Source organism: Mytilus edulis, chromosome 6 (assembly GCF_963676685.1).
Source record: "Mytilus edulis chromosome 6, xbMytEdul2.2, whole genome shotgun sequence".
NCBI classification, from domain to species: Eukaryota; Metazoa; Mollusca; class Bivalvia; order Mytilida; family Mytilidae; genus Mytilus; species Mytilus edulis.
The window spans coordinates 3,517,784-3,531,964 of record NC_092349.1 but is presented as its reverse complement, the minus strand read 5'-3'; the positions used below and the strand labels follow the sequence as shown (position 1 = coordinate 3,531,964).

The 14,181-nt window shown below is 31.5% G+C and overlaps 1 protein-coding gene across 1 annotated transcript in view; it reads left to right on the top strand.

Annotated features, from left to right (window-relative positions):
* Positions 1 to 80: 80 nt before the first annotated feature.
* The window catches only part of LOC139526961 (methylcrotonoyl-CoA carboxylase subunit alpha, mitochondrial-like), a gene marked incomplete in the record, with an annotated part of 19,132 nt that continues 5,031 nt past the window's right edge, over positions 81 to 14,181 (top strand). The window contains 10 exon segments of the mRNA XM_071322144.1: positions 81 to 226; positions 1,620 to 1,669; positions 2,749 to 2,888; positions 4,142 to 4,237; positions 4,702 to 4,823; positions 6,254 to 6,401; positions 8,224 to 8,345; positions 11,949 to 12,060; positions 12,732 to 12,813; positions 14,068 to 14,159. Of these exon segments, the coding sequence (XP_071178245.1) occupies positions 171 to 226; positions 1,620 to 1,669; positions 2,749 to 2,888; positions 4,142 to 4,237; positions 4,702 to 4,823; positions 6,254 to 6,401; positions 8,224 to 8,345; positions 11,949 to 12,060; positions 12,732 to 12,813; positions 14,068 to 14,159 (1,020 nt within the window).

Here is a 14,181-nt window from a genome sequence, read left to right as displayed (position 1 = left end):
ATATTCAATTTTCATTGAACAAATTCGGTCGTTGAGTATTGATTACAAGCGTGTGATTAACTTTGATTCGCTTACGACATCGAAAATGTTTGTTGACATGTGAAGGACAGGGAGGTGTTTATATTAAGGCAATATTAAACCTCTGCCTGTACAGGACAGCATAGATTATCATGGCTTGCAGTTTATCAAATAGATTGTCGTACAATAAGCTTTTATTGTTACAAAGGTTACAAAATAGAATTTTAATTCAGACACATACAGACTTGACTCTTGGACATCAACCTTGTCCCACAAAAAATATCTTCTTTTGCCTGTTCCAAGTCAGGAGCCTCTGGCCTTTGCTTGTCTTATATGTTTTTAAATTTTAGTTCATTTTCATGTTTTTCAGTTAAGTGTGATTTCATTTTCACTAAACTTGTACACAATTTGTATTAAGGGCCAGCTGAGGTGGGTCTCATTGGGGTCTAGTTTTATCGTTGTTTTCTGTCAGTTTCATAAGAATGGAGATAACAATTCATACCTGCCAACTGTCACTATTTGTGGGGGATTTCCCCCATGGAGGCTCCCAAATGCAAATTTTGAAACAGCAATTTTGTCCACAATTTTATACAAAACAATTAATTTTACAATGACTGAAGGCTGGTAAAAGTATGAAGAAGCCAAAAAATATATTTGAAGGCCCCCTTGAAGGTTTTATGGGACTGTGGCAGCCATTTTGCATTTTAAGCTCCGACGGCATCTATTCTTGATTAACACGTCGCCAGTAAACTTAATTTGCAACCATCAAATCACCAATTGATGCCGTCATAGCTTAAAAGACTATACAGTTATCTCCTAATTATTTTGCTGTGAAAACAAAAATGAAGTCTAGCGGGACAAGGGAAATTACAAAAAAATAAGAATTGCTTATGTACATGTACATGTACACAGTGTGTAAGCTCAATACGGGAATCTGACAAAACAGTAAGCGGGATCTGGGATCTGAAACCCCCAATGAGACCCCTGCTGAGGACCACCCTCGATGCATGATTTTATTGCTGAGATGAAGACACATTAGTGGCCTTCTGTTGTTGTCTGCTTTTTGGTCGGCTTGTTGTCTCTTTGATATTCCCCATTTCCATTCTCAATTTTATCTTAGTGATAAAATATAAATCAAATCAACACCTGATCAAATCGGAATCAAGTAAAAATGACACCAGTTAAAAGTCATTTTAACTTGTGATAATTCTATTGGAACCTTATACATGTTATACATGTTATATAAATTTTACAAGTTCTTTCCTTTTAAATTTTATTTGGGATTTTTTTTTTTTTATGATGCAGATCATATTGACATAATGTTTTTGTAGTTCTATTGATTCATATACACGTACATTTTGTACATGCCATTTCAATAGAAATTATAATGACACAATACATTCTTAATAGCACTAAAACCCAAGAGACAAGGATATAAATATTTTTTGGCCAAACTAACAAAAGGTTCATTTTGGTACATCGTTAAAAGCTCAGCTTATGTAATTTTAAAATATTATTTAACTATAGCAATATTATTCTAAAAAACTGTTAAGTATATATGCATTTCAGTATTAAAGTTGACATAATTTTTTATTTAATAGATCAAGAATTAAATTACATTCAGAAAGATCATTATCAAGTGGAAATCAAAGTAAGTATTGTTTTTTAAAGATTGTTTATCAATATAATACAGTCATACATGTTTAACCCCGCCACATTATTTATGTATGTGCCTGTCCCAAGTCAGGAGCCTGTAATTCAGTGGTTGTCGTTTGTTTATGTGTTACATATTTGTTTTTCGTTCATTTTTTCACATAAATCAGGCCGTTAGTTTTCTTGTTTCAGTTGTTTTACATTGTCTTATCTTGGCCTTTTATAGCTGACTATGCAGTATGGACTTTGCTCATTGTTGAAGGCTGTACGGTGACCTATAGTTGTTAATGTCTGTGTTATTTTGGTCTTTTGTGGATAGTTGTCTCATTGGCAATCATACCACATCTTCTTTTTTACATAGTTTTACTGCCATGACTGTAAAGTAAAACTAAAGGAACTTACATGTATGTTCTTTCGATATTTTTTTTAAGACAAAGTGTTTTGTTTCATAGATATTATTTTTATTTTACATGTTTGCTAATAAGAAATTGTCTCCCCTACATACTATATGTACTCAATGATCAAGTCATAAGAATGGAGAGTGAAGTTAAATTCAAGGAAACAACAATCACAAACTAAGGACCTGATTTATGTACAAAACAATTGATATGAAACTAAGTACATGTATGATAAACAGAAACAAATTACAGCAACTGAATTAAAGGCTCCTGACTTGGAACAGGCATTTATGGGTGTACATCTTAGCAGGTGTCCAATCTTCCCCTAACTTTAATTTGGACATGGGTGTTACAGCACAACACAAGAACCACCTATAAAAAAACAGTTGAAAAGGACTTATATAAGTCAAGAGTTATCTCATTGGCACTCATACATTGTACATGTACCATGTGTACCACATCTTCTTATATCTACAATGTAAATTTTTAATATTCAAGTATGTTCACATGATTTTTACAACTGAAGATATTTTCCAAGTATTCATTCAACATGTACATACAGATTGGTTTATTTATTGTGACTAAGCTAAAATACAAGAAAATTCATTTAGAGGGTATGCAGAACTTATCTTTAAAACATATGGTAAATGTTTGCAAAATATTCTTCAATCTTTTGTAGATGTAAAACCTATAGAAAAGATATTGATAGCTAACAGGGGAGAGATTGCCTGTAGGGTTATACAGACTGCCAGAAAACTTGGTATCAGGAGTGTGGCTGTATACAGTGAGGCAGATAAAAACTCACTCCATGTCTCACTGGTAAGGAATATCTTATTATATTATAAGGGGGGATAGGAGGAGAGATTGCCTGTAGAGTTATACAGACTGCCAGAAAACTTGGTATCAGGAGTGTGGCTGTATACAGTGAGGCAGATAAAAACTCACTCCATGTCTCATTGGTAAGGAATATCTTATTATATTATGAGGGGGGATAGGAGGGGTCTTGATCCCGAAATCCCGGACTTGAAAAAACGAAATCCTGAGGTCCTGAATTTAAATAAAGCAAATCCCGACATCCCGAAATCCGAAAAAAAGGATTCCCGGATCACGAAAGGATCAATGATAGGATCGGGTGTTTTTAAGCTTGGGATTTCGGATTCAATCCCGAAATCCCAAGCTTAAAAACACCCGATCCTGGAGTCCCGATAAAGGTCCTATCCCCCCTCTATTATTGATTCCTATTTTTTAATTCTTTTGATTGGTTCAGGAATAGTCTCATGTTAATCTATATTTTGGAAGGGAGATATAGAATTTAGAAAACGGTATATAGCAAAATAGATATTGCATGGTTATCTAAAAAGCCATTTACTTTGTGAGTCATGTAATGAATTGCATGATATTGATAGAAGTTTTAAAATAAAATTGAGAAAGGAAATGAGGAATGTGTCAAAGCGACAACAACCCGACCATAGAGCAGACAACATGTATATTTATGATTGATTATTTGGAAAAATTATCTTCAAATACTGTATACATGGTATAAGATGTACATAAAAACGTAAAAAAATAATTGAAATAACAATAAAATGTTATTTATGTCAAAAAGACAAATTAATATCTATAAAATTCCAACAAAATTAAATGATAGAAAAAGAAAATATATAATTCACTGACTAATTTGATTCAAAATACTATACATAATACAGGATATATTGACCAAAAGAAGTATATCCACGTCAGAATTTGTCCTCAATCTATATACTTCTTTCAGGCAAATATATCCTTGTATAAATCTCTAACAAAGGGCTGAAATTAGATTTACATGAAGTTAAAAGAAAATCAGGAATAACAACACAAAGCTTCATAGAAATACATTTATCAAGTTATACAGGTCAAATTATGTACATATCCACGATGGACAATTTACTGAAATATACTAGATAAAATTATTTCTTCTAAAACATGATACAACTCTCCACAAGATCCTAAATGACACAGAAATTAACAACACTATTACAGTAGTGGTCTTTCATATGATATGATATATGTAGACAAATTACTTATTTTTGTAGGCAGATGAAGCCTACCATATTGGACCTCCTGCTGCGTCACAGAGCTATCTTTGTCAAGATAAGATCATGAATGTAGCTAAATCATCTGGTGCACAGGTACAGTATAAAAAAAACCATTTTCTAATTTTAGTTTCAGATCATCATTATTAAAGTATTTTTTGCATAATACATGCTGTTGAGACATTTTTGATGATTTTGTGAGATGCCATTGTATACATTTTATACTATCAAAACCACACCTATTTCACTTATCCAAAGTTACAAATTTTTCATGAATTGCTCCTAGGGAGTCAGACTCCACCGTGGTTTCAGATCTGGATATTCTGTGTGCAAACTAAAATTTCAAGAAGCATAGATTTTATTTTTACCAAGCCTACTTTTGCATTTGCACAGTAGTTGAAACATTGCAAACATGTATAAATTAACAGGAATTATTTCAATATTTTTGTTAGAGTTTGGCCTGACGTACGTCCCTTCTTGCTTTATTAAAAATAAATCTAAAACCAATGTGTGTGATGTATTATGGGTGTCTATACAGCGTTATATTTCTTTTCATACAGGCTATTCATCCTGGATATGGATTCCTATCAGAGAATACAGAGTTTGCAGAAATGTGTAGTAAGGAAGGAGTAATTTTTATTGGACCACCAGCTACAGCTATTAGAGACATGGGTATAAAAAGGTATATACTGCATATATGTTTAACTGTTTCTAGTCATTGTTTAAGGTGTAAATGTGAAATCAGAAAGATATCCATGAGGTGGAGCTAAATAAAGAACAAGCAATTTTAGAACATAAGTTCTCTAAAGGGTTTGACAAACACTCTTCAGATAATATTTGTAAGCATTTGCATGAAACTCAGTCTATGCCAAAGGAGGGACGAAAGATACCAAAGGGACAGTCAAACTCATAAATCTAAAACAAACTGACAACGCCATGGCTGAAAATAAAAAAGACAAACAGAAAAACAATAGTACACACGACACAACATAGAAAACTAAAGAATAAACAACACGAACCCCACCAAAAACTAGGGGTGATCTCAGGTGCTCCGGATGGGTAAGCAGATCCTGCTCCACATGTGGCACCCGTCGTGTTGCTTAAGTGATTACAAATCCGGTAAATAGTCCAATTCGGTAGGTCACATTCATGAAAGGGAAGGGGATTGCAGTTACGACGCAAGGAACATATCCGATATCATTTGTGAAACGGTTATTCCATAACGGTCAACCAACTCGTGATGGCGTCTGTAAAATCTACGAAGGGATGATTTCAACTTCACCATTTGGAACTCTTGGTTTAATAGCTTCCTTGTGAGCAGCAAACCTCTATCAAGAAAATCATGATAGGAAATGCAAGCACGGGAATATCGTATCAATTGGGAGATATATACCCCGTATGCAGGTGCTGCTGGAATGTTGCTACTTAGAAATGGAAAGTTCACAATTGGAAAGCTGAAATCATCTCTTTTGTCGTAAAGTTTTGTTTTCAACCGACCCTCATTGTCAATTTCTAGATGTAAGTCAAGATATGAAGCCGACTTGACTGTATCTGTAGTATCCTTTATCTCTAGTTCGATTGGATAGATGCGTTCCACATAGTCACCAAATTTTGAATTGTTTAGTGAAAGAACATCATCTATATAGCGGAAAGTAGAGTTAAAGGATATTGCTAACTTCTTATCTTTCTTCCTAAGAAGTTCCTGCATGAAGTCAGCCTCATAATAATAAAGAAACAAGTCGGCGAGTAGAGGGGCACAGTTTGTTGCCATTGGAATGCCGACAGTCTGTTGAAAAACACATCCAAACTGTTTTAGACTTTGTCTAACTGAAAAAGAAATTTGACCTTTTCTTCTATTTTTTTTTCAACAAAACTATTTTTTTGTCTAACTGAAAGTTTTTTGTCTGACTTTTTGTCCACCAGACATAGTTTCAGATACACAAGAAACTCAATTCTTGGTCTAAAAGAATACAATCTAAAAAGTTTAGCATCTCATTGTACAAATCAGAATCTCAGTTGTTTAACAACAGAAAAGTTGGAAATTTATCCTTGACCACTACAAACTTCAATAAAACCAAAAGTCATGATATAATCTGTCAATTTATGTTGTAGTACATCAAAACATATCATGTCTGCTGCTGGTGTTCCTATTATAGAAGGTTACCATGGTGAGGACCAATCAGCTTCCAAGTTGAAACAAGAAGCAGCTAAGATTGGTTATCCTGTTATGATTAAAGCTGTTAGAGGTGGTGGTGGAAAGGTAAAGCAATCTGGTTGAACAAGAATCAAATATTGTGTCAAAACCAGGAAATCAATCATGCATAAAAAAAATCCTCAATCCTCAAAAATTTGTAACACAAAACTAAATGAATCCAAAATTGAAGGTGAATAGGAAACTTATACGTGTAAGATACTGATAGAAATCACATAATATCAAATTCCTGATATATCAAGATCATTTCAATGTTTAAAGAATTCTTCCAGTTTCAAGGCAATTTTTCAACCATAGAAATCAGCAATTGGTGCATTCATAATATGAATATAATAAACAAAAGTTGTGTGTGGAAAAATATAAAACAGGTTGCCTTGTTAGTGTAGATTATCTCAGCAAAGATGAGTTGAGAATTGTACAATGGTTATTTAAAGTATTTTACATCAAAGAAAATTATACAATCTATGGGAGACAACTCTACTTTAAAAAAAAAAAATTCAGACAAAAAATTTGAGTAAAATGCATTGAAATGCAAGAAGGTTGAATAGCAGAGATAAAGCACTTCATGATATACATTCTTAACATAGATAGTAAAAAATGTTTTATATTAAACTATTCTATGATCTTTGAAAATATAGGATTGCCTGTTTGATTTCTACACATTCAAAAAATAAAATTAAGATTGACACCTTACATGTAACTTTTTTTTTAACTGTACACCAAATTTATGAAATTAATAGTTCATTTTTCTATAACCTTCATTCAGAAAATAATTATTGTTTTGAGTACGGTAAGTCGATACATAAGTTGAACCTTTATTGAGAACTTTCTTCTTCCAAAATTTATTTCTGGAGTCATAATGAATTTTATATAAAGCAGTTATTTCCCTTGGTAAGGAGTTTGACTAGTTTGCTGCAAAACAGAGGGAATGGATTAACTGTAAAATAAACCCCTTTTGTAACATAATCTTAACCTCCCTCTTGTTTATGAAAGTGATTCTTGTGTTTGAAAATGTAGATGTAAGATGGGGGACATGTAAGTCATTTTTTGGCATCATGTTAAGTTCCTACAAATCAAGATATTAGCAATATTTAAAGAAATTTATATTGGCTTGTGTTAATTTGTCTCTTGTGTGTTTATGTTTTTGTCATTTCATATTTCCTTTTTATCAATTGGGTATTTCTTATTTTCTTCCTAATAATCTTTTGTTCTTTATAAAAAAGAAATATCGAAAGACAAATATAAACACACACAAGACAGATTAGTTAGTGTAGATTGATTCAATAATTTAATAAAACTCATTTGTCAATTTAAAGTTGATCATATTATCTAAATATTTTGAATTTTAAATACTTTTCCTTAAATTCACATGTTCCAATCTATGGGAGATAACTATAGTTATAAATGTTACGTCACACAAAACAAAATAAATAAAAAAGATGAATAAAATGTAAATGAACTATAAATCAGAGATAAAACAAACTGTATTAAATATTTTATATTGTTAACATAGGTAGTGTTTAATGTTATAAAACCAATCTATTTGTTCTCTGAAATATATGATTGTTTGTGTGTCTTCTATATATTAAAAGAAATAATCAAAAATAGAAATGGGTAACTTTTCTATTTATAGACCACAAAGATGAAAATAGACTTTCAGAAATGTCTACATATCATGCTTATCAAATATTAGTTACATAAAGAATATCATTTTGAAAAAATAGACATTAAAAGGATTTTTTACTGCTAATATAGCGTAGTTAAACACAATACCAGAAATTGACTCTGTAATGTACCAAAGAAACATATATCTTCCATTGCAATACTGTAAGAAGCAGCTGTATTCAAGAGATTCTTGAAATTATTACAGGGCATGAGAATAGCCATGACAGAGGCAGACTTTGACAGTCAGCTGGAGTCAGCCAAAACTGAAGGAATGAAATCATTTGGTGATGATGTTATGTTGATTGAAAAGTTTGTTGAAACACCAAGGTAAGGTCTTTTGTTTTAATTACCCTGGAGTGAGTCATTACTGTGGGTCATTACTTTTAGATCTTTTTATGAGAACCACTTCTGGAGTCATTATTAATTTTATATGAAGCAGTTATTTCCCTTTATAATGAGTTGAACTAGTTTGCAGCAAAACAGAGAGAGAAGGATTAAACTGCTTAAAGGGAAACTTCGCAAAAAAATCAAAAATTGATATTATGTCCATTCTGTATAAAAATGCTCAAATTTATAGATATTAAAGTTTTATTCCGCTAAATAAGAGATCACCATCGATTTTAAATTTTGAGTATCAGTTCTCTGCTCTCCGCCATCTTGTCACCTTCTCCGATGAAAAATCCCGATATGTCTATAAACCACAAAGGAACAAAACTACAGTAAACGATGTAGTCGTAATTGCGTGTCGATATCTTGTCAATCGTACGGTTGTTTTATCTGACTGACTAACTTGATACGGAAAATGGTCTTATATTTTTAAATAACCATATAGTCTGTTATTTTTAAACTGATAATATTGTAATTAGTTAAAAAGTCAAAGTTCAAATCATAAATAAGTGTTCCGTGGAAATTGTTTTCGAAAATCTAATTCGTTCATAATTCTTTCAAGTAATAAACTTTATTTAAATAAATTCGGATCTTCCCTCATCTGATCACCAGCATGGCTAAAGGTATTACTCCCAAAGGTATTGGAAGGGGTGTAAGGTGACACGTCCAGGTATTCAATCGATTTCCTGTCCGGCTGGCTTGCAAGTTCATGCATCGTTTCACTTCTGTAGGTATTGATCAGTGTACACGACCGTTACTTATAACTTTCCATTTTGAACTATCAGGTGCATGTATAATATACATTTTTGTCTTGCGTGTCCGAAAGTGATATTTATACTAGTCATTACTGAACTCATACGCTTGTTTATAAATAACATTTCTGGTGTAAAGAATATTATCTATAAAAAAAAATTAATACAAAAAAAAAAATTGAAGAAATTCAAATCTATTTACATATTTTTCCAAGGGTTAATTTGGGAAAATGTAATATATACTCATTGTCAATAGTTTAGGACAGATTGGAACATACCAGAATTATTGATTTAAAAAAATGTGCGCACTTGTCGACGATTCGTGTATACATACGCCTGGGTAGAAAGTTACGGAACTATAGTCAGTAGCGCAATTTAAAATATGGATACATGTATACATTGAACATAAGAAAGAAACATACATTTTGTGTAAATTGTGGTAAAAGTTTTGTAAATTATTATAGACTAGTCCACGTATGCCAACAGTATGTAATCAACGAATTCGATAGACTATTGTATACCAAAAGAAGAAGAAGAAAAAAAAAGAAACAATTTGATTTAAATACAGGTCAATTTATAACTTGCTTTGGTTCATCGAAGTTAAGAACATAGTAAACTCACAGATTTATATATCAATTAGATTGTTCTCGAATAAAGGACGAAATTTGTCATCATCACAATTGTTCCAACATTCATGTAAAATATATGCAACTGGACGTACACTAATAATCCCCAAGGGATGTGAATATTTTCTAGGAAAACTATTGAGTATCAATTTCGGGATTTATTTTCTTTCTTGATATTCAATGACAGCAATTTAAAGAATAAACTGCTTGTCGGATATTTGTCCGCTTTAGGGGTATTCTTGCAAGTTGAACAGACTTATAATAACATTCAAAAATAGGGAATGATAACATTAAATTCGTTGTCTTTTAATTTTAAACATCGTTGGTCAAATAGTTATTTAAGTATATATATACGTTTGGAGACGACGATTATTATAGTAGTCTCAGATTTTAATAAGGACGTTCCCGATTATGAATAAATTTGGTTGACGTTTTTCACACTTGAAAAGAATATCTATTCGTAATTTTTCGATTCCATTCCAATACAAAAGTATTTTTTCTTTATTCGTACATATTATATTCCGCTTCGGTAGAGTTATCTTCAGATAGTTTCATATATCAATTAATACATGGCTTTCAAAAGTCTAAATGTAAGTGTTCTCGTACATTTTTTCGCCCAATAAAGACAAATAAAAATGATTTAGTAAAGCTATTTCTAATTTCTAAGTCCTCCTTTTTTATGAGACATAAATCAAGGACAAGACTTGTATATCATTTCATTCTGACATATGAATTAAGTTTCCCGTCTTTAACCGAAAATTGTGTATTTCTTAGTAAATTAACTTATTTGAATTCAAATAAATAATAGCACCAAATATAATTAAATAATTCCACGGCGACCAATTTTTATTTGTCACCAACTTGAATATGTATTTGTAATGTGTGTATTAAATGCTCCCACTGATCCGAATAGACAGTCACACCTGGCAAGGTGTGCCCTAGAGGCGTGGTTAAATACCGAAGTGCAAATAACAATTTACCTTTCAACAAGCCATCTACGAGTATTGCCACAGAACCGTGAATACACACATCGTATAAACCTAGTCATAGCAGAGATAGTAAAAGGTCAATAATCATGAGTACACCAACATATTGTCTTTACAGATTATTGTACTTTAATTTGTTCACCTTATCAGTCCGAAAATGCATTTATTAAAAATAAATTTATAACTTTTTGTGTTGTCTACAAACATAATTCGAATATATACGTTTAACATAGATAATTTATCTCACGAATGAGTACAATTGAACGTCTGTGCGTTTTATCTTCTTATTATCGGATGGTTATTAGATAAAGCATAAGTCATCGGCGCGCTTACGATTACGTTAAAATATGATTAAAAACCAAGACTTTTAATGATTGTATTTTAAATCCCGGCATGCAAAAATCAGGAGAAAACGTCACGACCTACAGGAAGTAGTTGATATTTTTTCATTAATTATTGAATTTCTCCTTTATTACTGCACATATAGCGATAAAACTTTGTGAATATATATATTATGTCATAATGAACATATTTAAACCATAAGTAAAAAATCGTGAATTTTCCCTTTAAGTACAATATTCTTGACCTCTTGATCAAGATAATGATACTCGCATTATAAAAATCCTTTATGGCTGCAGATAATAAAACTTAATAGTAATTACAATGGGTTAACAGAAAAGGTTGATGGTTTACTGGAGTATCTCTAGTAAACCTTCTTATAGATAACAAAGTAGTAATAATCAAGATTTTTAACCTGTCATCTTGACAAAATGTCAACATTGAGCAAGTCTATCCTATTAGATTATAAATTAAAGTCCTTTCAGCTTTTAATTTGTTCAAATCTTTGAAAAATATTGATTATCAATTTCATCTTAATTTAATCACATGACAAGTTAGTATGAAAGCAAATGTTTTTTCGCAGTGTGTCAGTTTGTCAAGCCTTTTGGCCAAGGGAGACAATTCTTATAAGTTTGTAAAAAAAAAAATATGGATTTACAAATGTCACTTATCTTAATATTTCTATTTGATATTTACAATGTATAAAAAAAGATAAAAAGTATTTATATAAACTAATACAATTCTGTTTGTTGCAAACAAAATGCATTTAAGGCTGTATTTTAAAACATCTATTTACTAATGTAAACTTATTATAATATAAATAATAATGTTTTCTTTCAGACATGTAGAAGTACAGGTATTTGGTGATCACCATGACAACTATGTTTATTTATTTGAGAGAGACTGCAGTGTACAAAGAAGACACCAGAAAATAATTGAGGAAGCACCTGCTGTAAGAACTGACTCCATTTCTTGTCAAATTATAAAAAAATTAGTTTTCTTGTAACTTTTTGTTATCACCAGAAAACATAACCTTTTCATGCAGAGTAATTTGCAATGTAGTTAAAATACAGTTGAAATTTGTTTTAGTAGATTTCACCGAGTCCCATAGTTAGATTGCATGTAAACTGCTGAAATAAATTTTCATGGTTTGTAAACTCAATGTTGGGTGGTTGGATTTCAAATTTAGGTTATAATTTTGCTCAAAAGTGAGGCAATTTTTTAAAGTGACCTTGTGACCCTAAGCAGGTGGGCACTTCAGAACATCAATCAACATTTCGAAACTTTGTGTTAACTAGAAGATGCCTGCAAAATCACCATACAATTAGGCAAGTGTGGAAACCAATAATTTTAAAATGTTGTTGGAATTACGTCAACCAATCATGCACGAAAGCATATAAGACAAAGAGATCGATAAAGTTCATTTGAATTGGGTTATTTTTTTGAGAAATTGGCATTTTCTATGGAAAAAAAATTGTTTCAAAGACTAATTCAGGAAGTACAAAACACTACATGTGTATGTCATATCACAAATATTTCCGACTTTGTATGGCTTAGGGGAGATGGTGCTCAATGAAATTGGTCTCTTCCTTCAGTAGTATAGATATATGTATTATATTTCAGCCAGGACTGTCAGAAGAAGTAAGAAAGTCTTTAGGAGAAGCCGCTGTCAAAGCTGCTAAAGCTGTCAACTATGTCGGTGCAGGTATAATATTATATTTATTTACTGGGAATTCATTGTTATTCAAGTGATACCAATTTTGTGGAGTTCCTTGGTATTTGTGAACCACAAAAATGTTCAACACAATACAAGTTCCCACCTCTAGGTTTGTATTTCAAAGCTGCTTATGAAAATCAAAAATCTTGTTTCTATCAAAGTTTTAAAGTACATAGGTTTAGGTTCACCACATGGGGTTATAAAGAGAAAATTTGATTCCACTTGTTTCAGCATTAAAATGTAATTATGAAAATTAAATACTGTAAATTCAGAAATTATTGCGAGGTTTTTATTATTGCAAAAATGCAACAGAGTTGTAAACACAATATTTTAAACTCGCATTTCGAAATTATTTTATATGAATTAAACAGAATTTTTCTCAAATCTTAAAAAATAAAATCGCATTTAAGACTTAAATGACAAAATCACAATAATAAATGCATGCAATAATTTCTAAATTTACAGTACTTCGTTTTGTATTTTTATGATGTTGTAAAAGGGCATTTTTAGGTTGACACGATTTGTACAAATGTGCTTTGGATCAGTGCATCAGAATCATGACATTACTAACACTGGACAAAGATCAATATGAGCAACACAGGCTCCTCAGAGAACCTGTTTGATTGATTTGGTAAAAATATTCTCATTTTATATTAACCTGAATAATTACGTCATTATATTCTGCTGCTCTATAATGTCTACATTAATACCTAAAGTCCTAGTCAATGAAAAATGATCAGAGAGATTTTCTATTTCCTAAGGGGCGACATCAAAAGTTCAGTGAAGGATAAAAAACTTAATTCACATAGTTTTTTCACTGACCCCCCAACCCCCCTCTTAACTTAATTTGGGAAAAATTGATTGATCCATATGGATATATGTAAAAATCAATGTCGGATAACCACATCTTGCATTAGTTCAACCCCCCCACCCCCAAACTGTTTGCATTAAATTTTTTATCTTACATTGATCTTTTGATGTCGTCCCTGATTAGGAGAAAATTGATACGATCATGGGGAAAAACATACAAGTAGACATACAAAAATCTTCAAAACACAGAAAACTAGAAAATATTTATTTAGCATTATTATAAATCAACTGTCCTGGTAAAAATAAATTAAATGAATTATTAGTTTTCAATTCATATTTTCTGAATGGAAGTATATGTAAATTTGAGCGATACTCATAAAAAGTTTGTATGTATCAGATTTTAAAATGAGAAAATTTGTTCTTTTTTAACAGGTACTGTAGAATTTATCATGGATAAAAATCAGAACTTTTATTTCATGGAAATGAACACCAGGTTACAGGTGGAACATCCAGTCACAGAGATGGTTACTGGTACCTTGATCTTGT